General features: G+C 42.2%; 1 protein-coding gene and 1 non-coding gene across 4 annotated transcripts; both read left to right on the top strand.

The window, feature by feature from the left end:
* The first annotated feature begins 46 nt into the window (after positions 1-46).
* SYAP1 (synapse associated protein 1) lies at positions 47-20,973 on the top strand. 3 transcript variants are annotated; one of them, XM_081564741.1, is made up of 10 exons: positions 47-151; positions 1,200-1,307; positions 9,989-10,107; positions 10,932-10,998; positions 12,506-12,579; positions 14,134-14,273; positions 16,562-16,710; positions 18,196-18,254; positions 18,674-18,821; positions 20,044-20,973. In XM_081564741.1, the coding sequence occupies exons 2-10, from the start codon at positions 1,280-1,282 to the stop codon at positions 20,169-20,171; spliced, it is 912 nt and encodes a 303-aa protein (XP_081420867.1). In that variant the 5' UTR covers positions 47-151; positions 1,200-1,279; the 3' UTR covers positions 20,172-20,973. The 3 variants fall into 3 exon arrangements, with proteins under 3 accessions (XP_081420867.1, XP_081420866.1, XP_081420865.1); XM_081564740.1 differs by lacking the exons at positions 47-151; positions 1,200-1,307 and adding an exon at positions 5,167-5,482; XM_081564739.1 differs by lacking the exons at positions 47-151; positions 1,200-1,307 and adding an exon at positions 5,167-5,545.
* A 3,671-nt stretch (positions 20,974-24,644) lies between these two features.
* LOC145537249 (U6 spliceosomal RNA) lies at positions 24,645-24,752 on the top strand. Its single transcript, XR_014076280.1, has one exon. It is a non-coding gene; the product is annotated as a U6 spliceosomal RNA (small nuclear RNA).
* The last annotated feature ends 2,500 nt before the right edge of the window (positions 24,753-27,252 follow it).

Here is a 27,252-nt window from a genome sequence, read left to right as displayed (position 1 = left end):
GGTCCTCGCGTCAGGCTCTCGACGCCGGAAAGGGCTTCTGGGTCGCGAAGAGGAACTGCGGGAGCGCCAAGCGGAGGACGACGGTCAGACGGAGTGCGGCCCTGTGAGGGGCTCACGATATGCGGAGAGGGCTACACCTCTAGTGGAATCAGTAAGGCTCCTGACCAGTACGCGTGTAGCAAACATTAAAATTAAAAAATTAAAAATGCTAGGGGGTAGGGAGACGACAATCAGGGCTTCGCCGAGTGACTTTTTAAAGAGGATGGTTGGTGCCTTGCTGCAGAAAGGACACAGGAGGTTATTAAGGCGAAGGGAAGAGCGTACACAAACCACTGAAGGAGAAAGGATCTAACTGGGGACAACAGGAGGGTTGGGAGTGAGATGGAAGGGCTGGGAAACTGGTGAAAATTTTGACTAGCCAGCCAGGTGAGTCACTCGAGGGCCCAGTGAGACGAGCATCACCGAAGACCCAGTGGAGTCTAGAAACCATTACTGTACAATGAGCTCCAGCTATAGTTGTGCAAGGTATCTATAGGTCGACATATAAATACTGATATTGTGATAAAACCAGAATTTGCTGACTGAGTAGAAGGATGAGAGTAAGGATGTTAAGGGCACTGAAAGAATGTGACGATGGTGATGCACCAGGGGCCTAGTCCCCAGAAGAAAGGAAGGGAGAGGAGCAGGGAGCAGGTAAACTGGAACTAAGGAAAGAGATGCTGACTTCCCTGGTGGTCCAGTGGTTAAGATTCCGCGTTTTCAGTGCAAGGGGCGGGGGTTTGATCCCTGTTTGGGGAAATGAAATCCCACGTGCAACACAGCACTGCCAAAAAAAAAAAAGAGAGATAGACCAAAAGATGAGGGCCTGTGAGGATGAAGGGACTGAGGAGTTGTCACCAGACTGTGGGTGTCAGCGATGTCAAAGGGGAAGAAATTCCAGGAGATGATCCAGTTTAGGGTCTGACCCTGAAATGGAGTCAAGTGAGATGGGCATCACTGGAATTGGGCCTAGGGCTCACCAGGCCAGTGTGGGGGACACTGAGGACCCCCAGAAGGATGTCAACAATTGGAGGAGTCAATCGAGGCCAAGGAACCAGATCTTCGGTGAATGTGGAGGAGCAATGAGGAAGCTAGTAGATAACAGCAACAAGGAAGGTAGAGGGATGGTTGGCAAAATTCAATTTTTTTCTTTTTTTAAGGAGGAAACACCGTATAAAAATGCAGGAAGCACAGAGGACTTTGTTGTAAAACAAGTCTTCCAGACGACCCAGCACAAAGGATGCTTGTGAAACAGGTTCACATCGATGGTAATACTTAATACTTACTGCCACATATGTAAGGCTTCCTTCTACATTTCAGTATTTCATTTCCTTTTTACAACCAGGACAGTTATTAAGATCCCCTTTTTTATACTGCAGAATCTGAGGCTTAGAGTTGTGAAATGCCCTGACCAAAAAGTCTGTCCCCAAAGCCAGACTCTTCATCACAGGATATAAGGCCTCATCTTAATTCTATTAATCTACGAGGCCAACAGATGATAGATACTCTGTGAATACAAAGGAATTATTATAACTACAGTATCATTAATCCAGAATGGGAAAAGATTTGAGGAGAAAAACAAATTTGATAACATGAGTAAGACTGACTGACTCGTGTGGGATCAGAGTGTGTCCTCCCTCACCAGGTGCTTATGTAGCATTGGGGATAAAAATTTTTTTTTTTCATGAGAAAAGGAATTCCCTGGCAGTTCAGTGGTTAAGACTCCACACTTGCACTGCAGAGGACACAGGCTCAATCCCTGGTCAACTAAGATCCCACCAGCCGCATGGCAAAAAAAGAAAAATCTGTTATTAAGTTGACTGCTCACGCTCTTTTATAATCTTTTATTTTGAAGAATTCTACCCTTCAGGACAATTGTAACAGGATGTCTGGCATTTGCTTCAAATGAATACAGGAAAGGGGGAAATAGGTGGGGATACAGATGATACAAACCTGGCCAGGGACTGATAACTGTTGAAGCTCAGCTTTTAGGTTGGTTTTCTATATATTTAATTTTCCCACAATAACATGTAAACTCCAACTCTTTTAAACACATACACACAATAAAATTAGCACAATTTAAAAATTAATAATCCATATGTTCATCACACATAAATGGGTAAATAAAATGTGGAGTATACATACAATGGAATACTATTCAGCCTTTTTCAAGATAGCTTTTTTCATTATATTCAATGATTTCAATATTTAGATTTCACATATAAGTGATGACATACAGTATTTGTCTTTCCACATCTGGTTTATTTCAGTAAGCACAATATCCTCCAGGTCCATCCATGTTGCTCAGATAGCAAAATTCCATTCTTTTTTATGGCTGAGTAGTATTCTGGGGGGGGTGTGTGTGTGTGTATGTGTATACATACCACATCTTTATTCATTCATATGTTGATGGACACAGGTTGCTGCCATACCGTAGCAATTGTAAACAATACTGGCATGAACATTGGGGTGCATGTATCTTTTTAAATTACTGTTTTCCTTTTATTTGGATATATACTCAGGAAAGGAATTGCAGGATCACATGGTAGTTCTATTTTTAGTTTTTTGAGGAACCTCCATACTGTTTTCCACAGTGGCTTCACCAGTTTCCATTCCCAACAACAGTGTACAAGCATTCCCTTTTCTCCACATCCTCACCAACATTTGTTATTTGTGGTCATTTTGATGATAGCCATTCTGACACGTGTGAATTGATACTTCATTGTGATTTTGATTTACATTTCTCTGATAATTAGAGACGTTGAGTATCTTTTCATATGCCTGTTGGCCATCTGTATGTCTTCTTTGGAAAAATGTCTATTCAAGTCTTCTGCCTATTTTTTAATCAGGTTGTGTGTCTGTTTTTGATATTAAGTTGTATAAGCTGTTTTTGTATTTTGGATATTAATCCCTTATCAGTCATGCCCCTTGCAAATATATTCTCCCATTCAGTAGATTGTCTTTTCACTTTGTGGATGGTTTTCTTTGCTGTACAAAAGCTTTTAAGTTTAATTAGGTCCCATTTGTTTATTTTTGTTTTTGTTTCCTTTGCCTTAGGAGACAGATAAAAAAAATATTGCTACAATTTATATCAAGGAGTGTTGAAAGTAGCCTTTTAAGCCAGAATATTAAGGAAGTTCTAACACATGCTACAACATGGATGAACCTCGGGGACATTTGCTCGATGAAATGAGCCAGTCACAAAGACAGTTGTGGTATGCTGCTGCTGCTGCTGCTGCTGCTGCTAAGTTGCTTCAGTCGTGTCTGACTCTGTGTGACCCCATAGATGGTAGCCTACCAGGCTCCTCCATCACTGGGATTCTCCAGGCAAGAACACTGGAGTGGGTTGCGATTTCCTTCTCCAGTGCTTGAAAGTGAAAAGTGAAAGTTAAGTCGCTCAGTCGTGTCCAGCTCTTTGCGACCCCATGGACTGCAGCCCACCAGGCTCCCCGTCCATGGGATTTTCCAGGCAAGAGTACTGGAGTGGGGTGCCATAATTCCACTTATATGAAGTTCCTGGAGTAATCAAAAATCAGAGACAGAAAGTAGTTTTGTTGCCAGGGACTAGGGGAAAGGGAGATTGGGTCCTTGTTTAGTGGGTAAAGAATTTCAGTTTTGCAACAGAAAAAGAATTGTGCAGACTGGTTCCACAACAATGTGTATGTAGTTAATACTATTTAATTGTACACTTAAAAACTGGTTACAGTGGTAAATTTTGTTTATCTACCACAATTAGGGGCTTCCCTGGTGATTCAGTGGTAAAGCATCTGCCTGCCAATGCAGGGAATGTGGGTTTGATCCCTGGGTCAATAAGATCCCCTGGAGAAGGAAGTGGCAACCCACTCCATTATTCTTGCCTGGGAATCGCTTGGACAGAGGAGCCTGGCGGGCTACAGTCCATGGGGTTGCAAAACAGTTGGACACGACTTAGTGACTAAAAGAACAACCACAATAAGAACTTTTTGAACTTAGTTTCTTAATCTCATGAACTAAGCAGTGCCCAAATTTCCAATTCTTACGTCAAAAAGTTTTCCCCGTTGTGTTTGAGGATCTAAATAAAATCCACAAGTTGCCATGGGTCCTCTCTTAAGCCATTCTTACTCTGTAGAGTCCCCTTTCCCTTTCCTTACAATTTATTTGAAAAAACGAGGTCGTCTGCCTGTGGTTTCTCACAGCCTAAATTCTGCTCCTTATATCCTGATGTGTCCTATAATAGTTTCCTCCATCCTGAGCTAGGTTTGATGTGGACTCAGGAAGAGCTTAGGGCTTCCCTGATATTTCAGTTGGTAGAATCCGCCTGCAATGAATCAGACCCAAGTTCGATTCCTGGGTCGGGAAGATCCACTCCAGTACTCTTGGGCTCCCCTTGTGGTTCAGCTGGTAAAGAATCCGCCTGCAATGCGGGAGACCTGGGTTTGATCCCCTGGGAGAAGGGAAAGGTTACCCATTCCAGTATTCTGGCCTGGAGAATTCCATGGACTATACAGTCCATGGGGTCGCAAAGAGTCGGCCACGACTACGCGACTTTCACTCACTCACTCAGGAAGAACTTAAAGACATCCATTTTCAAGGGGCCAGCCCAGCTGAACCTGAAAAGGCGAGGCTAAGTCGCCAGCTAAGCGGCTCTGGGTAACAAAAACGCTGTTGACTACCCTACATCTGCTGCTGCTGCTGCTGCTGCGAAGTCGCTTCAGTCATGTCCGACTCTGTCCCCATAGACGGCAGCCCACCAGGCTCCCCCGTCCCTGGGATTCTCTAGGCAAGAACACTGGAGTGGGTTGCCATCTCCTTCTCCAATGCAGGAAAGTGAAAGTGAAGTCACTCAGTTGTGTCCGACTCTTCGCGACCCCATGGACTGCAGCCCACCAGGCTCCCCCGTCCATGGGATTTTCCAGGCAAGAGTACTGGAGTGGGTTGCCATTGCCTTCTCCTACCCTACATCAGGAACCTACAAAATCCCGGGGACGAAGGAAAAGGGGCGGGGTTGGGCGACGTGGGGAAAACCCTTTGTCCGGTTTCCACGCGCGTAATCGAGTTACGAAATAAGGGGAGGGCGGGGCCTTTGTCCGGAAGTGACGCCAGCGCGGCCGGTGGCGGAGTTGTCGTGTAGGCGGGGCAACGGACGGAGCCGCGGCTCCGGGTTGCCCTTCCTGCTATCTTCCTGGGAGATACTTCTTGCGGAATTGAGAGTAGGCGGCACGCTCAAGGGTCTCCCGTGACCCGGACCGCGGTGGCGGCCCCGCTGACGGGATGTTCCAGGGTTTGAGCAGCTGGTTTGGCTTGGAGCAGCCGGCAGCGGGTGGCCGGCAGTCCCAGGGAGACGGACAGCCCAGGGGACGCGCTCCACCCGATCAGCGCTCCGAGGCGGTGGCGGAGTCAGCGGAGGGGGAGCCACAGCTAGCCAGGAACCAAGAGCTCCTTCATCAGGCCAAGGGCCTCGGCAGTGAGTCTCCCCCGGGACCAACAGAGTTTCAGAGAGCGCCCGCATCCCTCCTGCCGCCCCTGGGTGTGGACCACCAATGATCGGGAGTGTGGGGTGGGGAGGGGAAGGTGTGTCTGTCGATCAGTCGGTCCTCACAGTACCGGAGAGGTTGGTGAGGATCTGGGCAAGACCGAAGCCTCATCTAGTAGTCAAACCCTGTGCTTGAAGTCCCTAGTGGCTAGTGACATGTCACTCTTTGCAGAGTGTGTCAACACTGAGAGCAGAGGCTCAGTAAAGCAATGGGGCCCGACATCTTTAGGTTTGACGGGGGATCTTTTTTATTGAACTCGCCAACTTTCACCTCCACGGCCTCCCAGCCAGAGAGGACAGGGGACTTTGAGGAGCTTTTTGCCCTTAAATCAGAATGTGTCGTCCCAGTTAAATTGAGGAAGAGTTACTAAAGGCCTGTGACAAGTAGGCTGTGTCCTTTTAGGTGCAGCTGGACCTTTTTCCTTAAGGCGGGAAAGTAATTAATTGCCAACTATTGTCTGTGTTCCAGGTTTCAGCACTAGATGTTTTGTGAACGATGTCTCATCTGTTAAAACACCCCAGTGAGTTGGGAGAACGAGCTCAGAGTTAGTGGCCCAAAGTTAGGCTGATATGTAAATGGTAGAAGTAAAATTTGAATCTGGGACTAATTTCAAAACCCATGCTCTTTCCCAGCTTACAGTCTAGTTCAGGAGGAGGGTATAAGTAATAAACATGCAAAATAAACACAAGCTGTAGTAATTCTGCGTCTGGAAAGACCTTGGCAGGCTTAAATAATCAAAATGTCTTTGAGAAGGTGGCCCTAAAGCAGACACTACAAGTGGGAGATATGAAATTTAGCAAACAGTTTTAAAGGATTTAGTTTAAGATACTGAAAGGCAAGAGCATAGGGCAGGCTGGAGCCTGAGAGTGGAGAAACACATATTTGAATAGGAAAGGCTCTAATGTTCAAAAAGTTTAATGTTCAAAAAGTGGGGTGGAGAGGCAGGGAGAACAGGCATCATCTCACATCGTGGCAGTACACACTATCAGCCCCAAGCCTCTAAACAGTGCACAAGAAAAATAAAACTAAGTGCTGTGCACTGAAATCACTTAAGAGGGAACAACTATTTCCTCTGTGGAAAATTGGGGAAGAAATGAGCTTGGAATATTTGAGAGATGTGAGAAGATGAATTTGACTAGAGCAGAGAGGCTATGTTAAGTAGCTGGGATAAATAAAAGTGGGACCACGTTAGGAAAGGCTGGGTATGTTTGTTTCCTTGATTTCGTAGAACATAGAGAACCATTTTCGTTTATCTTCAGAAGAGTATCAAAAGTGACTTCTTAAAACTCAGGGCTTTATTGAAGCTTCATGTTTATATTTAGTAATAAAGACTTCCGAATACTTATAGTAAGTATGTTTTCAATATGAAAACTTTGAAACTAAATACTGCCATCTCTTCTTTCCTCACCGGACTTTCTTTAGGTTTAGGAGGCTAAGGTTAGATGAAAGACTTCCCTGCCCACACACACATTGTGAATGCAAAGTTTCCAAATAAATTAGAGCTCATTTGGCTCTGAAGTTTGTTTATTTATTTATTTTTTGGCCAAGCCATGCAGCATTATGGGATCTTACTTCCCTGACCTAGGATAGACCACTGCAGGGGTCTTAATCACTGGACCACCAGGGAATTCATTTGATTTTAAAAAGATGTAAAGGTCGTAGCTTGTACACAACCCCTCAAAAAGATGAGAGACAATCAAATATTTTTTGTTTTACATAGTGATCCTAAGAGGTATATTCTTTAAAAAAAAAAGCCATCTCTGTTTTGAAACTTTAGTTAAACATCTCTGTGCCTGACTCCCACTGAGTAGATTAGTTTCTTTGGGGCACCAGCTTGCCATTTAGAGGCAGGTAGCCTGTGTTTGAGTTCCTTGTACTTCTTACTGCCTTTACTGTGATGTCATTTGCAAATTACAGTAAGTCCAACAAACAGGCTTTAACAGAGAGGACCAAGACTACCCCCAGGTTTCATGAACACCAACCGAAATTGGAGTTTCTTTGGCAAGGAGGAAGAGGATAGGCTATTGGCTAGGCAACAAGGTCTGCCCCATCTTCATGGACAAGTCATTTATCCTCTGTGCCTCAGCTTTCCTATCTGTAAACTAGGCTAATTATACCTACTCTTCCTGGGATGCTTGTGACATGATGAAAATGAAGGTAAGATATTAGCGATCTGCCCCCTCCTTCCAGAAAGTTGCTGTGTCTATTCACTTGCGGACATTTTACTTAGACTATCTTTTCTTTGGGCTTCAGTTCAGACCCCCTCCTGTGCCTAAGTCCCTGAAGTGGACATTGTACTCCTGTTACTTCCTGTTAACTCTTACCTGCGTCTCAATTTTTCTGTCTTTAACTTGGTGTCAGCCAGTCTCTGCCCAATTCCAGACTTCTAGTCTTTATGCGCATCTCTTTTGAGAATCTCTTGTCCTGTCTCCCACTGACCCCTCCTGACTTAGGAATCCAGGCCTCTCAGTAATTAACTCTTGGGAGACATCCCTCCCTTTTGGAGAGCCTCTGTTTAATGAATAATCTTGCTCCTCCTGTTGCCTTTCAATCTTTCTTTGTTGGTTTATTTGTTTATCAATGGACATCCTTTGAGGGCAAGAACTGTGCATTCTCGGGACTTCCCTGGCAGTCCAGTGGTTAAGACTCTGCATTTCTAATGCAGGGGGTATGGGTTTCATCCCTGGTCAGGGAACAAAGATCCAAAAAAAGCCCAAAATGACAAATCTATCAATAATTCAAAAGGTATTCCTGAGAAAATCTTCAAGGGAACCCTGTTCTTTTAGAAGTTCGGATTTGTCTATCTGCAGAGAATATTTTTACAAAGTAATGTGGCTGTATTCTCATTTTATCATACTGCTCTGGGTAAATAAGCTAGTCATAGCCAAAAGGAAATCAGGGGTCTCCCTAAAGCTCAGCATTTAGTCACACCCCATTCATGCACTCAGCAAGTACTTACTGGTCACTTTCTGGGGATACACTGAATCAGACAGCCTCGGTCCCTGCCCCAGTGGGGCTTAGGATGGGTCTTCAGTCTAGCTGAGAGGACATATTCACCATGTAATGGATATAGTGTCATGGGTATTGTTGATCTGGCAACACAGGTAGTGAGGGAACCCCTCTTGGGGACACCTATGCTGGCCAAGGAGCCGAGGTCCATTTGCTGAGAAGTGATGTGTAAGTAGAGGTTCACAGGATGTGTAGAGTTAGCTGGGTAAAGAGAGGGTGGCCAATAAAAGTGTTTCAAACCAAGAAATGACATATTTGGGGCTTCCTTGGAGATACTGAAGAATTTCTTGTGGTCATATGAAGGGGGAGAATGGTGAGAGAGAAAGAGACCAGGGACAAGGAGTGTCCTGAGGTATAGTCACAATGGATGTTAATACCAGGAACAGATGGACAACCCCAGACACAGTGGGAAAAGGGAAACTGTTTAGTGGTAAAGGAGGTGGTAAGTGGGCGAGATGTCACTTGATTTTCCGTGGTACCAGCCACAGAGTGAGGATTTAATCAGGTGTGCTGGGCTCCCTGGGGTGTTCTTCTCAGGGTCTTCTCCCTGCCGGTGTTGCGAGTCAGCCCACCTGCCCTCTCAGCGGGTGCGTCTCACAGAGGAAGACCGCCCTAGATTTTGGAGCATTTTCTGTGAGATGAAATTTGAAAGCCAGTTGCCTGGGAGCATCCCCCACCACGACCTTCCTGAGGTCGCTTCCTGCAGCCCAAATTCTGTAGAATGTGAACTTCAAAATGTTATTTATCCACAAGTATGCCTTTACATCGTAGTGCAAAAAGAGCCCTGATAACAAATGTGTTTTCAGGTCTTTAGAAAAGTTAATTTTGTGTTTTTGTTTTGTCTTGTGAAGTTTGTATGTTCCAATTTGAATTTCATTCCACATATTTGCTCATTATTATTAGTGAAGAGTATTTACATTAGGGCTTGCCAAGATTTCTGTTTATTAAAAACTCCCCCAGATTTATCATGGGATGAGTTAATCTAGGAGAGGAGGGGCTTTTTTTCTTCTTTTTTTGAACAAGAGGAAAGGAGAAAATTAAGATGGGATACTTAGGGTCTAGAAAGGAAGGAAAGTAAGGAGCCTTGATCTTATTGTAAAGTAGGACTCGGAGATTACTTGCTGAGATAAATTAGAACTAGAGGCTGGAGAAGGGCAAGATAATTTTGAAACAGCTACTGGGGTGAACTGAGGAGCATGCTAACAGTCTTTGAAAGCAGTGAATTAAAGGCTCAGTGTGAATTAAAGGCCTGTCCACTGAGAAAGTGGAGCACTATTGGTGCTTCTCACTCCTTGAGTTTTAAGTCCCAATTAACAAGAAACGCGTCCTGTGGTTTTAGTCTTACAAGCACTATTTAAGGGAGAAATTTACAAATATAATAACCATCACACTTGAATGGAGCATAGACTCTTTTTTATTCTTTACAGACTATCTGTTTAACTTTGCAACTGCTGCTACAAAAAAAATAACTGAATCAGTTGCTGAAACAGCACAAACAATAAAGAAATCAGTAGAAGAAGGAAAGATAGATGACATCATTGATAAGGTACATTTAAATATCTTTTGGAAATATAAGGTTATGAAATTCATTAGCAGCTAATGTAATTGTCCCTTCTTATGAACTTTATTAACCCAAATAGGGTATCATTCTGATAAAAATGTTGAGATTCTTGTTTTTTTCCCTCTCCCCTCTCCTTTTTGTATAATAAGTAGCTATAAGTTACCTGATTTAAATAACCTTTGTTTTTATTTAAATATATTCCAAAATACGTTGATGATTTTGGGTAATACTAAGCTTTTCATGTTGTGAGTTTAATTTTCAACTATAACCATTTCAGAATACATTTATGCCTTTGAATCATTTGAGTTCATTCAGCTGAATCATTTTAAAAGTCCTGGACCAATAGGAACAACCTTTTAAGACTCTAGAGAGTGAATTTGTTCATTTTTTGCAATGGTAGGGTACAGGCCTAGGGAATTTCATTTCTGTTGGTAACTGTTTGAACTAAGGAGGTCATCAATTAAACTTAAGACAGCTTGTTATTTAGATATTTTCATTGTGTGTACTATTTGTTAGAATGAGATTTGACCTGTCTTTTATTGTTTTATAGAATAACATAAAAATTCTGACTTTAACTCCTTTTATTTTTGCATTTGAAAAGATCGTCTATCATAAAGGCAGTTGAACACTTAAGAGTTCAGAAATGTTGAAGATTCCCTCTTATTGGGGAAGGGAAGACATACCACTTTTTTCTCTCGTTATTTGAAGAAAATGAATAACATGTCCCAAATGAACTTCACAATCTCGAATGTAATTCTTATCTAATAATAAGCTTTTGAAAAGTAATTTAACTCTGTATTTTTTAACAGACAATTATAGGAGATTTTCAGAAGGAACAGAAAAAATTTGTTGAGGAGCAGAATACAAAAAAATCAGGTATGGTATAGGTTTCTACGTGACTTACTTGCCTACCAAATTTTACTGAACACTGGTTATGTGCTTGACAGCCCACTAAGGCTATGAGATTACAAAAATGTCCAAGTTAGGCCCCCATCTTTCAGGTAGCACAAGGACTAGTGGAGACAAACCTTCAGAACTTGAAGGAAATCTCTCCCCGTGGCTAGGATGTGGGTGAGGTAGCCCTTCTGGGGAGCTGGCTCTGAAGGAGAGAGAGTGGGCTTTTCTTTTTTACTTTCTCACATGTCCAGCAGAGTCTCTGATGTATACCTAGCGGGCACTTAGCAAATGTTGGCTCCCTTCCTGAAAAAAAGGAAGGGCTTTCCACGGAAGTGACAGGGGGCTGTGAAAAATCACAGGGTGTTGGAGAACTTACTCAACACATTTCTTTACTGACAGATGTTTGTTTAAATGTTTGCAGTTGCAAGATCTCAGAATGCCCGCTTTTACTGTTTGATGGTTTTCAGACACAAAACTGGCCTCATATCTTTGAATCTGGCAAAAGTAGTGTAAAATATTTCAGTTGGTTTGAGCAGTACCACAAATTCAAAAAGAACTAGTTAGTCCTGTGCTGAGTTCCCGTCAGGCATTGTTGCCCCTAGGTACCCAAAACTGGGAAGCGACTCTTTGGGACAAGTCAGCTACTGTACAGGGCAGTGTAACCTGGTGATTCGTGGGAAGCAGTAAAGTTGACCCTGGCTCAGGGACTTGGTATAGGAGCTAGTTGGTGCCTCTGAGATGGGAACTGTGGATGGATTGGGAGTGAAAGGTTTGGAGGCAGGTTCACTTTTATTTTTCCATTCCATTCAGTATGCATTTCCTAAGAATTAGAGATATTCTCTTATATAATCACCAATGGTACAGTTACCAGCTTTAGGAAATTTAACATTGACATAATATTCATAGTCTAATTTTGTCACTTGACCCAGTAACATCCTTTATACATTTTTCCCCCTCAGTACAGCATCCAGTCTTGGATGCAGTACTGCACTTTCTGTTGTGCTCCTTCTTTTAGAATATCTGGGCTTGGTCTGATATTTCCTCATAATCAGATTCAGATTATGCATGCTTGGCCAGAAGACCACCTACATGATGAATCCTTCTCAGGAGATCACATCTGGAGGCCTACAGTGGCCATCTCTCTCTCCTGGGTGATGTTGATTTTGGTCACCTAGTCAAGGCATTGTTCAACTTTTCCATTGTATAATGCAAGTCAGTTTTTACCAAATGCATACATGCATAAGATTCGTACATTAACTCTGAGGATTACAATGAGTGTTTGTATTTGGAACTTATTAGTGAATTGCTAAAATGGTTATGTGGAAACTTTTTCATTCTTTCAAGCCACAGATGGCAGTGTAACCCCCTCCCCTCCCCCCTTTTTAATTGTAGTATATAGTTGCTTTACAATGTTGTGTTAGTTTCTGGTGTCGCAGTGTAACCCTTGTAACCTGTTTTTACTTCTTTGCCATTAAAAACCTTTTAGAAGTAGCAGTGCCACCATGGGTTGATAGTAATGATGAGGAAACAATTCAACAACAAATCTTGGCCCTGTCAGCTGTAAGTATCTTGTGATACCCTATAACGAAATACTTTCTTCTTATCATGACTTCACCCTTAGCAGAATGTTTTTCTTCTATACAATTTTTAAAATATTTTGAGATGTTAGGAATGTACACATCAACTTTCACTATTTTTTTCAATGTCTTTAAATTTGCTTTTCTAGTCTGTTTCACAAAATAATTAAAGGATTTTTTTGTTATTAAGACAATCTTCTTTTAAGACAGTCTTTTGAGATGTGCTATTAAGAAGTTTCTAGGTAGCATTCTAATTCTTCCAAATGAAACGATCATATTCTAATTTTGCTCTTTAACTACTGTATATATTTCTCTGAAACTGAAATTGAAAGAAATAAAACTCCATATGCTGCCCCCAAAATATTAGAGTGTTACCACCTAAGAATCCTGTAGCACCTGACAGTTTCAGGAAGTACTTTCTCACACATTATCTCTTTTGAGCCTCCTGGTATGTCTGTGAGGTAGGTAGGGGCTTTTATCACCACTGTGCAGGTATGGAAACCGATACTCTCAGATGCGACCCTCAGTCCTTATCTTTGTCTCTTCTGGGCTATGAACTCTCAGCAGAGGCTGGCTTTGAGCTCTGTCTTCAGCACCCAGCATCTACGTGGCATGGGATGCAACAAATAAGGCTTTCACTATACCAGTGATTTTCAAGCTTTATTTTTAACCTACTTTTGTTTAACCAAAGTCGTAAATGGAACCTTGGTCTAGAAAACAAATGTAGAGCTGGGCTTTCCCTCCCTTACACTGCCCCAGGGCATTTAAGATTTTTTTTTCTTCCCATTAGTAAATCCCTAAAGGCCTGAGGTCCAATTCCAAGCTCATTGTGGACACCATGTATTTTGATGACCACCTTAGAGTCAAACTGGACGTTGATATCACACATCTGCTTGCTTATCCCCAGAAGGGGGAGACTTGGAGTGTCGGGTGGGGGCCCTGGTCCTAACACGTGCTCAGCCAAGGTTCCCCAAGTGAACCAACAACAAGCCTTTCCCTGCCTGGCACTCTGCAGAGAAGCTGCACTGTGTCTCTCTCAGTCACCCTTGCATTCTCATGCCCTCACTGCAGGGACTGACCTTCAGAGCTTAACAGAGATTTCAGGCAGAGCGTGGGCCCATCAGAAGGTATGGAACTAAAGTGTGGTTTGTGTACACTTGAGAAATGACTTTGGGTCATGGGTTTTACTTTTCTGATAAGACCACCATGGTTAGCTGACTCCAACTTTGAGTTCTTTTACACTAGTTTTCACATACTAAAACAGGAGTCTTTTTCTATGGTTTCAAATTATGTAATTTCAACAAGTTACATGGTTGAATTTCCTGACCTCCCGTGACGCTCTCTCTAGTTGAAACTGTTAAAGAATATATGAAAGGATTGATCATTCTCCACTCTCTCTAAGGCAGACAAGTTAATGACAGCTCATTGCACTTGGTGGCTGAAGCATTTAGGGAATTTAATGTGTCATATCATTGATGCGTTGTTACCTATTCATTGCAGTCTATGGTTTCCCCCATTTTTCCTCTTTTTATCCAAGGACAAGAGAAACTTCCTTCGTGACCCTCCAGCCGGGGTGCAGTTTAACTTTGACTTTGATCAGATCTACCCTGTCGCACTGGTCATGCTCCAAGAGGACGAGCTCCTGAGCAGGATGAGATTTGACCTTGTTCCTAAACTGTAAGCATTGGGCTCTTGAGCCTGATGGGAAAGAGGCGTGGGCTGGGGGCCAGGATGTTCTCAGACATTCTTCATGAAAATGGGCTCTACGGCTCTTTAGCAGTACCCACCCCCCACCCCCCCACACACAGGGTGCCATAGAATCCAAACTCAGGGTGGACTTTTGGGGAATTTTGGAGTACAAATGAGATGTGCTCTTTTATCCCCAGTTAGATGGTAGAAAGAATTTTCCTATAAAAAAAACACATGTACCTGCACCCTCCTGAATAAAACTAAGATCCCCAAGGTGCATCAGAACATGGCGCTGCCTTTTCTCCACTCGGGCTCCTCTCCATGACAATGGTCTCTTTCTCCTTCCCATCCAAGGCTCCTCCCCTCCACAAATCCCTGCTTGTCCCTTAAGCTCCAGCACATGTATCATGTCTTCTGTGACTGGGCGATCAACAGAGGCCCCCTTTCTTCTCCTCTGCCACCGTGAGTTCTTCCTCACCTTTTCTACCTTCTTCTGAATCTGCCCCATTTTTAAAGTCAGTGGTCTTTGGTGTTCCGTGAGTGTTCCTGTTTTATGCCTCTCTCTTCTTGTATGATGGGGTTATCTTCCTGTTCTCTGAGGACATGAAGTCTGGCTTTCTTAAGATACCCTTCTCACTCTGCCTTCTCTGCATCTTGACTTTGGGTTCTGTGGTTCATGCTGGAGGCTTCTCTTACCCATTCTTTGGGGCTGTGTGCTCCCCTGGGCCACTGAGGCGGGGCAGCTCAGTAGCCGTGAGCAGACTCCTCAGCCTGGGCTGGCTGTAGATGGAACAGCGGGTTGAGCCTGAACCCCGCGGCTTCAGTACAGCCAGGAGCCCCTGTTTTCAGCTGTACCAGCTGTCCCTGAGTGCAGGGACTGCGACTGTTGGTCTCTGCCACTTGATGAAGGTGGTGTCTGCCAGCCTTCTTAACTATAAAGTTATTCCTTTCCTCTTTGAAATTAATAACTGTTTTCTGGAGAGGTGCTTTGAAACTCTGTAAATATGTCATTCCTCATCAAATTTTCCATGTATTCATATATTTATGTATATCTGTATGGACTCAAGGTCCTGTTTTATGCAATGGTTATAATCCATTGCTGTCATTATTTGTTTTGATGCTCAAATCATCACCTATTTGCCAGTGGAAGCCCATTCAAGCTGGCTTCTATGTCTTTTTAACTCATCCCATTCATTCATTGAGTCCTTCCTTTCTAGCATGAGATAGTCCTCCAGGCTCACCTTGTACTTCCATTGCTATAACCCTGGAATTGGCCATTTATCCCAGGGGTTCTGGTTCCTTTTAGTGGAAAGTGGTGTGCATTAGGCATGCTCTTTGTTATTGGGGTGTCACTATTCCTTGGCCCACTCAGTGGGAGAGCTAGTGTGCTCATATACACACAGATGCACTTGTTTGCATCTCTATCGAATAAAAACCATATGGTTACAGTGATACTTCACAGCAAGGATCATTCTAGAATTTTCCCTTTCCGTGATTGTAACTCCCTTTTCTGATGGTGAGAAACCTAGTTTCCACTATCCTTAGTATTTTTATTTAAGCAGTCAATCCCTTTGCGAGTGACCAATCTTCCTTTATCACCACCACCACCTCCCCAGCTTAGACACCCTCCTGTCCCTGCCCAGGCTGTCACTCACCATTCCAGGCCACTGCCATGTGGATACTCACCTTACCCTTCTTGGGGGCCAACACCTTACCCCAGGTGACGAGTGTGCAGCCAAGTTGAGAACCACTGAAAGTTCTCAGGTTGAACTGCACTTCAGTCTTCTTACCAGTCATCTTCCACTTCATTACTGTTACTGATTGCTAGTTATATGCAAGCTGCCAAACATGTCCTCTCATAAGGAACAACACCCACAATCCTTTATTCTCACTTCTTGAAAGCATTTAATCCTTTGGTAAACAGCAAATAATTGGTGGGGACCTGGCTCTGCTTCCAGTCTCCCAGGCTGCTCATGGTGCTTTGACAGCAGTCCCCCACTTCCCTCTGCTGAGGGCAGTGTCACTATCTTTAAAATACCAAGAAACACTGAGGATTCATTGGTGCATTATAAACTTTGCTGCTGTGGAGAAGATAGTGTTCTTTTTATCCTATTACTCAGCTTTCAATTCAAAAGCAAATGAGAATTTCCTTTGAGCCTCATTCAGATTTCGAAACTGTCTGTAAAAACCACCTGTTCCAATCTCCACTGCAACAGATAAGCCCTGCACACATGTATGCATGCATTCTCAAGTGCGTTGTTGTTTGTCTTTGAAAGCGTGAAGGAAGAAGTGTTTTGGAGGAACTACTTCTACCGCGTCTCCCTGATTAAGCAGTCGGCCCAGCTCACAGCCCTGGCAGCCCAGCAGCAGGCTGCTGGGAAGGAGGAGAAGAACCACGGCAGACAGAATGAGTTGCCACTGACAGGTATATTCAAGACTTCACTCTGCAGGGCAAATGTCACAGACATTCCTCTGAGATTCTCATGAGCCTGTCATTGTGGACATATCAGAAATGTCCTCGTCATCTTAAGGAAAGTCCTTTTCCTTCCAGAGAAGATATTCATTCTTCTCTTGTTGCCCTCTCTCTGACCCTGCCCACCGTCTTCCCTCAGTTTTCATTTACTTTGCTTTTCCTCATTCTTCAGGTTTTTTATTTCTTCTTTTTATTTCTCCCTCCATCACCAGTCATCTTCCCATCTCTCTCCTTGCCCTTTTCATGCTTTCTGTTCTCCGCTGACTCAGTTCCCCACTTGCCTTTGGTTCTCAGTCTTCCATTCAGCCTGCTCATTTCCCCAGTTCTCTGGTCTGTAGAGCTGAGCTCAGCCAGCCAGCCTGGAACCAGACCTCAGTCAGTGACACATGTGACTTTTCCTTATTGTGACAGTTTTACCCTGGTTGTTGGGGAAAGTGGTTTATAATATCAGCAATGATTTCATACAGTGGTCTCCAACCTTTTTGGCACCAGAGACTGGTTTCATGGAAGACAATTTTTCCCCGGGAGCGGAGAGGGGGCAGGATGGTTTCAGGATGTTTCAAGCGCATTACATTTATTGTGCACTTTATTTCTAATCTGATGCTGCTGCTGATCTGACAGAAGGGGCCGGTCAATGGGCCAGAGGTTGGGGACCCCTGATTTAATACCTGTAATAATTATTAAAATAAGATATGTGTCTTGTGTCATATTTTTAATGTTTAATGAACACCTGCTTTGTATAGGTACCTGTTACAGCTGGAGACTTATCCATACATGGAATTTTAAATGATTATATAAAATAGTGCATCCTAAGGCACTGGCTGTATGGACCACTAGGAAGGCACCTGACAACTGCATTTAGGGTCAGGAAACGTAATGAAGTTGCTCTCACAAGAACATTTGGCGCTTTGCATGTAGATGTTAATATGAATTCCAGTTGTATCTCATACTTTAATATTTCTTCTTTATTAATTTTATTGGAAAATGCCATTTTACCCAAAACTGTGTGTGTATCAAAATGGGCTTAACAGAAGAGGCGCTGTGACTGAGCGTTACATTTTATTGATACTTTGTGCTTTCTAGCATTTGTGACAAAAGGAAAACTTAACTTAATTCTCATTATCTTAAAAGAAAGAGCAGAATTATTCTTCAATGCATTTTGCTACTAATCAAAATTTTTTTCCTGCTGGAAACCTTACATAAGGGGTATTAGAATATGATGATATATACTAAAAATATCCCCAAAAGAAAGAGGTTGAGATGGTTTCATCTGGGTAGTTCCTATGATAATTACAGAAAAACAGAAAGCATGACATTAAAAACTCATTTCTGAAAATTACTTAGTATCATCATGCTCATGGGTAATTTAGTTGTTATCGTCATATGTATTCAGAATTAAATCAAGTAATTCTTGACTCTCTTCTTCTCCCTTCTTAGAGGCAGTACGGCCCAAAACACCACCTGTCGTAATCAAATCTCAGCTTAAAACTCAAGAGGTAATACAGTCTTACATTTTACCTAGTAGTTGATGTCTGGAAATGAAGTAACTCTGTTAACTAGCTCAGATACCATTTCAAAACTGCTTATGTATACGGGACTTATCTGTTCTGAAGAAGAGGGATCTGGTACTTGAAGGGTGAAAGACCTACAGCTGAGACCTGAGGCGATCCTTCGGGACTAGACAGAATGACTGGAGTGATCCAAACCATGAGTGAGTGGAGAGACTCAGATGGTCACTCCTGTGGTCAGCAAGCCAGTGTGCAGGTTAGGAGTTGGAGCACAGCGACCATCCAACTAGCGGAGGAGGGGAATGAAAGTAAGGCTGCAGTAAGTTGTTAGATGACCATAAACACGAGCTCTAATCTCTGTATGTCGCTTCAAAAACCATTTCCAGGGCTCATGTATTGCCTTTCAGGATGAAGAGGAGATTTCTACCAGCCCATGTGTTTCTGAGTTTGTCAGTGATGCCTTCGATTCCTGTAACTTAGATCAGGAGGATCTGAGGAAGGAAATGGAGCAGCTGGTGCTGGACAAAAAAGAGGAGGGGACAGTCGCACTGGAAGGTACAAAGCCAATGACATCACTGTTCTCATCCCCAGTGCCAAAGTTGACGTTAGAAAATTTTGTTATTTTGGAGCAGATATACAAAACTATGTTGTAACTTTTGCATCAAAACTGCTCTGTGTTCCACACTAGAACGTGGATTCTGGCACACATGACCAGACTTCCCATTCCTCGGCCCTAAGCACAGAAGCGTAGAAAGGAGAAACTGAGACCACAGAGGTTAAGTGACTCTTCTGAGGCATCTCAGCCCCAAGAATATGTGGCCAGGAGTGGGCACCAAAGCCACCCCTTTCTGTGGAGATGCTGCCCTCCGGCCATCTGCTTTCAAAGGCTGCATCCTGCTGGAGTTTATACTGTAGGTTTAAGACTCTTTTTCCAGCTGCTGTGTGCCACAAGCACATCACTTCTGGGAAGAAGCAGGCTGCCTTTTAAAAACCAAATTAATTTAAGGTGATGTAGGAAAATAGTGCAAATGATGGGGCTGCTTTCTTTGGCACATCAGGACAGATTGCTGGCTTCCTGTTGGATGACAAACAAAGGCTTCATCATTCATGAAGCTTTCAGAGACTTACCATCGGGGAAGACAGCTGTTCCCACCGTTGTGCAGAAAGCACTGGTGATAAAGCTGGCCTCCCAGAGGTGAACCACCTGCAGATCAGGTTCCATCCGTATGTCTGTCACTGTCACGCTCTGTGATCTTGGACAAGTCACTTAACCTCTAAACCTCCATTTCCCCATCTGTCAAATGTGTATAACTGTGTCCCTAGTCCATGGATTGTTCTAAGGTTAAAGAGTGATATGCAAAGAGTGCTTAGCCCTCGCCTGGCTGAGTGAGTGCTCTAGAAACATTAGCTGGTTTTGCTGCCAGTATTAATTATCAGTTATCTATTTAAATAGAAAGAAAATCAGAGGCCTACATAAAGAAAAATAACACGCAAAATTTACTGACAACATCTGATCCCTTTGCTTCTGCATTTAATAAATGTATCTCTGTTATGATATTTCTCTTCAGTCACAGTTAAAATCTGTTCAGTTTCTTAGCATACACAGTGCTGAACGAAGCCTGAGACAATAAATATTTCTGTGGTTAGGACTTAACACAGGTAATTATAGTGGACTGCATTGTTCAGACCACCGTAACACAGGTAATTATAGTGGACTGCATTGTTCAGACCACCGTGATGAATTCAGAATCTTTTTTATCTCATTTGTTTCTTTTAGAGGATTCTGTAGATTGGGAGAAAGAACTACAACAGGAACTTCAGGAATATGAAGTGGTGGCAGAATCAGAGAAACGAGATGAAAACTGGGATAAGGAAATAGAAGAAATGCTGAAGGAGGAAAATTAACTGTCTCCTGAAATAAAAAAATAAACCTTAACATTCTATAACTGACATTAAATTCTAGATGTTGAGACTCGCTGAATCAGAAGGCACAAAGGAGTATAACTTTATTAAATTCAAAATTATTCTTTTTTCAAGCTGAAACTTGCCTCTTCTACTTAAAAAAAAGGACATAGGACATTTATTCTAATAATCAAAAAGGGATGTTTTAGGTAATGTTCCTTTAATATAAATCTAGTTGGAGATGTTCTTATAGTCAGTACAGACATCTTTCTGGTAGTCGGTACAGACATGTTTCAGAAACACAAAATCTTAGAGTGCAGTTTTCTGTGAGGTCAGAAATATAATATATTCTTCAATTGTGGTTTTCTAAACATTTGTACTTCTTGCATTTTTGTTGATACATATATGTTAAAGTTCTTAATGGATTAATAACTATCAAAATGACCAAATTGTACCAAAGAACTTAAGAGGAAGCACTTTCTGAACTATTTTCTTGCAGATATTTTCTAAAATTCCATCTGGAAGCCAAAAGATAAAATGAGTAAGCGTCACACAGTTTGACACTGAGAAATACTGTGTAAAAATATTTGTTTTTCTTTGGGGCCTTTTTTGAAAAAAATCTATGCCACATTTAATAATGGTTTCCTAAATTTCACATCATGGTTTTTGTAGAAAGCAGGGTCTTTCATCCTTTAAGTATCAATGACTGTCAGAAGCCCCTTCACCTTAAAGTCTCATGTTGTTTAAATCATCTCAACATATAATACATGTTTTTGTCTTAATTAAAGGGTCAATCTTTATAAAATTGTGTTCTCTGAGTATAACTTTTGGAACTTTATTGATCAATCCTGCCTGGATTCTGCTGTACCGGCAGGACTGTTCACAGAACGTGGTTACTTGAAAGGGACAGATGGCTGACTATCAGAACACTCCACAGTGTTTGCTTCCTGAACCTTTCAGGTTTTTCAAAAAGCCTTTATTTCATAAAGGGGAGCAGAATTAACACAGTTCTTGTAAGAAACATGTACTTATTTATATTCTTGATACCATAAAAATTAGTCTATAGTCCTCTGACAGATATAGTCAACGAGAATTAACTGTTTAGGTTTGTAGTTTGGGATATGCTTCCGCAAAGAAGCCAGACTTCCTCAGCTAGAATCACTTGGGTTGTATTGGATGAAACCACTGACAACCATTATCAAGAGACTTCCACTTGTGGGTCTGCAATTGCTGATTACTCAGAGGTGGTATCTGGCAACTTTTGAGACAATCCTGTTGAAAGGAAAATTTTTAAGAATATAGAGTTTGCTGTAGGGAAACAAATGTTAAATGTTTTTAAGTAGTTAAAAATACTAGATACAAGCAGCTCAGAATATGACAGTAGTTGGCTATTAGTATATGTACTAAAATTCTTATTGACGAATGTTGAATAAACATAAAAAAGGAAAAGTTTCAGAGAAAGTTAAAAACCTGGGGCTTCCGTGGTGGCTCAGTGGTAAAGAATCCACCTGCCATGCAGGAGATGGGTCTGATCCCTGATCCGGGAAGATCCCACATGCTGCGGACCAACTAAGCCCCTGTGCCACAGCTACTGAGCCCATGTCCTAGAGCCCGTGCTCTGCAACAAGAGAAGCCACCACAATGAGAAGCCTGCGTACTGCAACCAGAGAGTAGCCCCTGCTCATTGCACTTAAAGAAGGCCTGTGCAGGGCACTCTCTGACATAAATCACAGCAAGATCCTCTATGATCCACTGCCCAGAGTAATGGAAATAAAAGGTGAACAGATGGGAACTGGTTGAACTTAAAAGCTTTTTGCACAACGAAGGAAACTCAGCAAGTGAGAGGACAGCCCTCAGAATGGGAGGAAATAATAGCAAACAAAACAACTGAAATCTCTAAAATATACAAGCAGTTCATGCGGCTCAATACAAGAAAAGTGAATAACCCAATCAAAAAGTGGGCAGAAGACCTAAACAGACATTTGTGGTACATATACACAATGGAATATTACTCATTTATAAAAATGGGCATTTGAGTCAGTTCTAATGAGGTGGATGAACTCAGAGCCTATTACACAGAGTGAACTAAGAAAGAAAGACAAATACCATATATTAACGTATATATATGGACTCTAAAAAGATGGTACCTGATCCGATGTGCAGGGCAGCAAAGGAGCATGCACACTAAGTAGCTTCAGTCTTATCCGACTCTGTCCAACCCTAGGGACTGTAGCTTACCAGGCTCCTCTGTCCATGGGATTCTCCAGGCAAGAATACTGGAGTGGATTGCCATTCCCTCTTCCAGGGAAGCTTCCTGACCCAGGGATCATACCTGTATCTCTTACGTCTCCTCCATTGGCAGGCAGATTTTTTACCACTAGTGCCACCTGGATCCTACGTACAGGGCAGCAAATGAGGCACAGAGGTAAAGAACAGACTTTTGGACTCTGGGAGAAGGAGACAGGGTGTAATGATTTGAGAGAACAGCATTGAGACAGATACATTACCATATGTAAACTAGATAGCCAATGGGAGTTTGATGTATGAAGAAGGGCATCCGAAGCAGGTTCTCTGAGACAACCTAGAGGGGTGGGGTGGGGATGGACGGGGGTTCAGGATGAGGGGGACACATGTATATCTATGGCCCATTCATGTTGATATATGGCAGAAACCATCACAATATTTCAGAGTAATTATCCTCCAATTAAATAAATTAAAAAAAACCTGTGCAGCAAGAAAGACCCAGTGCAGTCATAAATAAATACTAAATATCTTAAAAAATTAAAAACATGAAAATAGAAATGTTACAGTTGTTGCTATTAGTTTTACATGACAGTCTTAATGCTTAATTGTATGCTACCCTGTGAAAATAAAAGGATAAAATAAGATTTATTTTTATTTTTATTTTTTTAAATTTTTTTTATTGTTGTTCAGTTGCTAAGTCTTCTCCAACTCTTTTGTGACCCCATAGACTGTGTAGCCCACCAGGTTCCTCTGTCCATGGGATTTCCCAGGCAAGAATACTGGAGTGGGTTGCCATTTCCTTCTCCAAAATAAGATTTTATACACAGCATATAAGTACACTAACTGATTGCACCACTGGAACTCCTATACACAGCATAAAGATACAGTTAGGCTACACTTTTATGGCTCCATCAGTGGGTGAAATGTTCTGCTTTTGTAAATTACACAGGTAACTGAAGTGTTATTCTTTTTTTTTTCTTTTTTTGGCTGCACTGTGGGGCTTGCAGGATCTCACTTCCCTGACCAGCGATTGAACTTAGGGCCACAGCAGTGAAAGCCCAGAATCGTAACCACTAGGTCATCAGGGAATTCCCTGAAGTATTATTCTTTGAAAGGGCAAAATAATTTTAAACTCTTTGATGGGAAATTTTTCAGTATTTATTATATGCTTCCGGGTCAGCCAACAAGTTATACTGTGCATAAAAATACATAAGCTTCACGAAAGGGAGCTTCATAAAAGGAAACAGAATTAAGGGGTTAGACATGCAGGGTCTCAAGCCCCACCCCAGACCTGCTGGCCCAGGGTCTTGCATGGTACCAAGAATGGACCTCAAGAGCTGAGAGAAGGAAATGGTACCCACTCCAGTATTCTTGCCTGTGAAACCCCATGGACAGAGGAGCCTGGTGGGCTACAGTCCATGGGGTGGCAGAGTCGGACATGACTGAGCAAGCACGCAGGAATTGACGGCGCTGCACCAATGCACTGATGCGCTCAGGGCAACAGAACTTTCTGGTGCTTTTTACTCTTCCTGTGGCATCCTCAGCTGACACTGACTTTCTAGTTACAAGTACCTCCAGTTGTCACCCGTTGCCCACTCCCCTTTCCACAGGCCCAAATTCAGAGGAACCAAGTTCGCAGGGGGACAATAAATAATCCTGCTAAATCAGATATTTCTCAGCACATTTCAGAGTGCGTGCTCTACCAAACACAGAGGCAAGGCTTTCTGAGAACCATGTTACATGTTCATGAGCTTTCTCTGAGATTCTCGGGTGGCATCTAAGGGCTGATGTGCCCATCCTGAAGGCTGTGAAGGCTGGATGATGTGTTTATGCACATAAACCTAAACAACAAAAATCATTTAAAAGGTAAATAGAGCATCGAACCATACTAAGTCTTTTAAGCCTATTTTAGGTGCATGGAGTCAATATTACACAAGAATTAACAATATCCATCTATTTTGCGATTACAGCAGTTGATGGCAAGTAAGTCAAATCCTCAGTTGACCCTGCCAATCTCAGGAGGTTGTGTGCTGCTACCATGCACTTGTCACAGTGGCAGAATCTCCTACACGCAGAAGTGCTAACTCACACAATGTGACAAGTCTCAATGTGCAATATCTGAAAATTAAAAAAGTTTATCTTTTAGGAGATAAAGCGGGTATTTGTACTCATTGTGCTTTCAGATGCCCCGTTATAACCAAGATGGTTTTGCACAATCAAAATAATGTTACAGTGCTAGAAGCTTCAATAGCACATATACTAAAACTCGAATGATACAGAGATTAGCATGGCCCGTGCGCAAGGATGACACACAAATTCGGAGAAGGGTTCCATATTTTTTACAATTTTCCACATTAAAAAAAATATTATGAATAGGATTCACAGAATATTTTTAAAGTTTACCGAAAGAAAACAAGATTACATCCAACTTGCAATTTTTTATTTGCCTTCTTGACTGCTTTAGGTATTAAAAAATAGGACTCTGCATGTGCTTCTATAGTGTGAATTATTTGGTAGGTTGCTCTTTCTGGTAGATTTTCCCACCATTTTAAAGTAAAGATACACATCTTTCAACCCTGAAATTAGGTGCATTCAATTTTAACAAATAATTTTTGAGTTTTAAAAAATATGTGGTAGAAATTTTGATATTGTTAATATAATCAATTAGTTTCACTGGGAGAAGACAGACTATTTTAATGAATGATTAGTTCATGAAAGTATCAACTATGTTGATAAGAAGAAAATAAAATTACAAAATGCATGTTACAGTGCCCCCAAAGATGCTTGGAAAACTAGTAAGTCCTGGCAGATGGCATATATATTCATGAAGCTTTAATTTCATGCAGTTGTGTATTTCTCACAAATCACTTTGGTGATGTGATCTTCACGCTGAGGGATTTGTTTAGATAAAGACATGATTTCAGTGGTTAAACTACAATATGTTATAGCATTTATTCAGTGCATCCTGATTTCTTTAAGGTTTAAATGTTACTGTTTTTCCTGAAAACTAAAAATTCTCTTCTGGTATAGAGGACCTGTCAGCTCCTGTTGTTAGAATTGAGACTGCCCTGAGATAGTCTTGAGTTTTAAGAACACATTTTACTTTCACTGTAGACTTCTCAAATGCAGTGACCTGTCCTTCATTATAAAAGATCACTGTAACCCAGTTACCATCTTTTTTTTTGAGGGGGTGGGCTTCACTCAGCTTGTAGGATCTTAGTTCCCCCAGCAGGGATTGAACCTGGTCTCTCGGCAATGAAAGCACGGAACCCTAGCCAGCAGAGAATTCCCTCCACATGGTCCTTCACTCTAAATCTGTTGTAGGATTTTCCCCTCCTCCAGTCGTGATGATATATATTGACCCATCTTGTTCTTTTCTGATAACCATGATGAGCAATGAGTATACTTTTTCCAGGCTAAAGCTAAAACTCAGCAAGACTAACCAGCCCCTCTAAGAATTAAGCCTGTTCTCAATAACGCTTTGCGGGGCGGGGCTAATATAGTGCGTCCGTGTGTGCTCAGTCGTGTCCCACTCTTTGCGACTCCGTATAGACAGTGGATCAATTCATAATAATGGAGGGTTTTGGTGACTACGACTCAAGTATCCACATTATAATCACAATAATAGTCACTAAGACCATAATATTCTCCACCATTACTGCAGTCCAGCAATGCAAAAATCCAGATACAGCAAAATGGCCACATCACTGGACAGTTTTCACTCCGTCATGGCGACTTACTGCAGAGTATAAGTGTGATGTGAGGACTGAGCTAAATCCTATGTCTCTGCCAAATGAGTGTGGCACAAAAATACTATGTTAATGCCGCTGTGTGCTTCGTTACTCAAATTAACAGAAGACATGCTTATGAAATTAAAGCATGAAAACAGACACTATTCAGAATCTAGACAACACACGAAAGTAACTGCATAACAAGAACACGGGATGGATTACGGTCCAAATATTACCATTCTGTTATAAACGGGCTAAACCAGTGAGCTGCTTAGCCGAGAGCAGTGACTCTGCACTCCAGAACCACTTAAGAGCTTTAAAAATGCTGATGCCCAATCCCCACACACAGAAAAATTTAATTGGCTCAGGGTGGAGTGCTGGGCACAGGATTTTTAGAAACTCCCCGACTCCTTTGGTGGACCGCCACGATTGTGAAGCACTGGGCCCTGAACAAAGAGACCCCAGGGAAAGTCAGGCTTCTTTGGGCAAGATATTCCAGTAGGGGGCGCTCCGCTGATTCCATGTTTCTTAACGTCCACCTGTGTCCCAAGCGTTAACCGATTTTCGGAGAGGCCTTTCTAACATAGATGCTACTCTAATTGCTTCAAAGTTTTAAAGATTTTCTAAAAGTAACGGGAATTCCCTGACGGTCCAGTGGTTGGGACTCCACTGCAGGGGCAGAGGCTCAATCCCTGAATGGGGAACTAAGGTCTCCCAAACCCTATAGCGCGGCCAAATAATAATTATAATGATAATAAAATCTACAGTATCTTCGGATTTCATGTTGAATATGGCAGATTAAATATATCCATTTATCTCTACTCTGTCCACAAAACCCCACTAAATGACAGTAAAGGAATAAAAAGAAAAGATATGTCCTTATTGACAAAACAGGAGAGCAGGTTAACAGCAGCCAAGTAGGGACAAGGACATTTTAATGCTTCAGAACCCTGGAAAGGCTCAGGAATTCTAAGCTATCTCTGCAGGCTGAGGAAAAATTGATATCAGAGTGGGCATCTAGCCTGTCTGCTACAGTTTAGAACAAAACAAAGAAAGAGCAGTATAAGCATATTATGAGTTATAGAAGCAAACAGATGAAACTGCTAAGG

This window comes from Giraffa tippelskirchi, chromosome X (assembly GCF_054371585.1).
Source record: "Giraffa tippelskirchi isolate mGirTip1 chromosome X, T2T-mGirTip1v1.2.pri, whole genome shotgun sequence".
Taxonomy (NCBI): Eukaryota; Metazoa; Chordata; class Mammalia; order Artiodactyla; family Giraffidae; genus Giraffa; species Giraffa tippelskirchi.
This window is presented reverse-complemented; position numbering and strand designations above follow the sequence as displayed.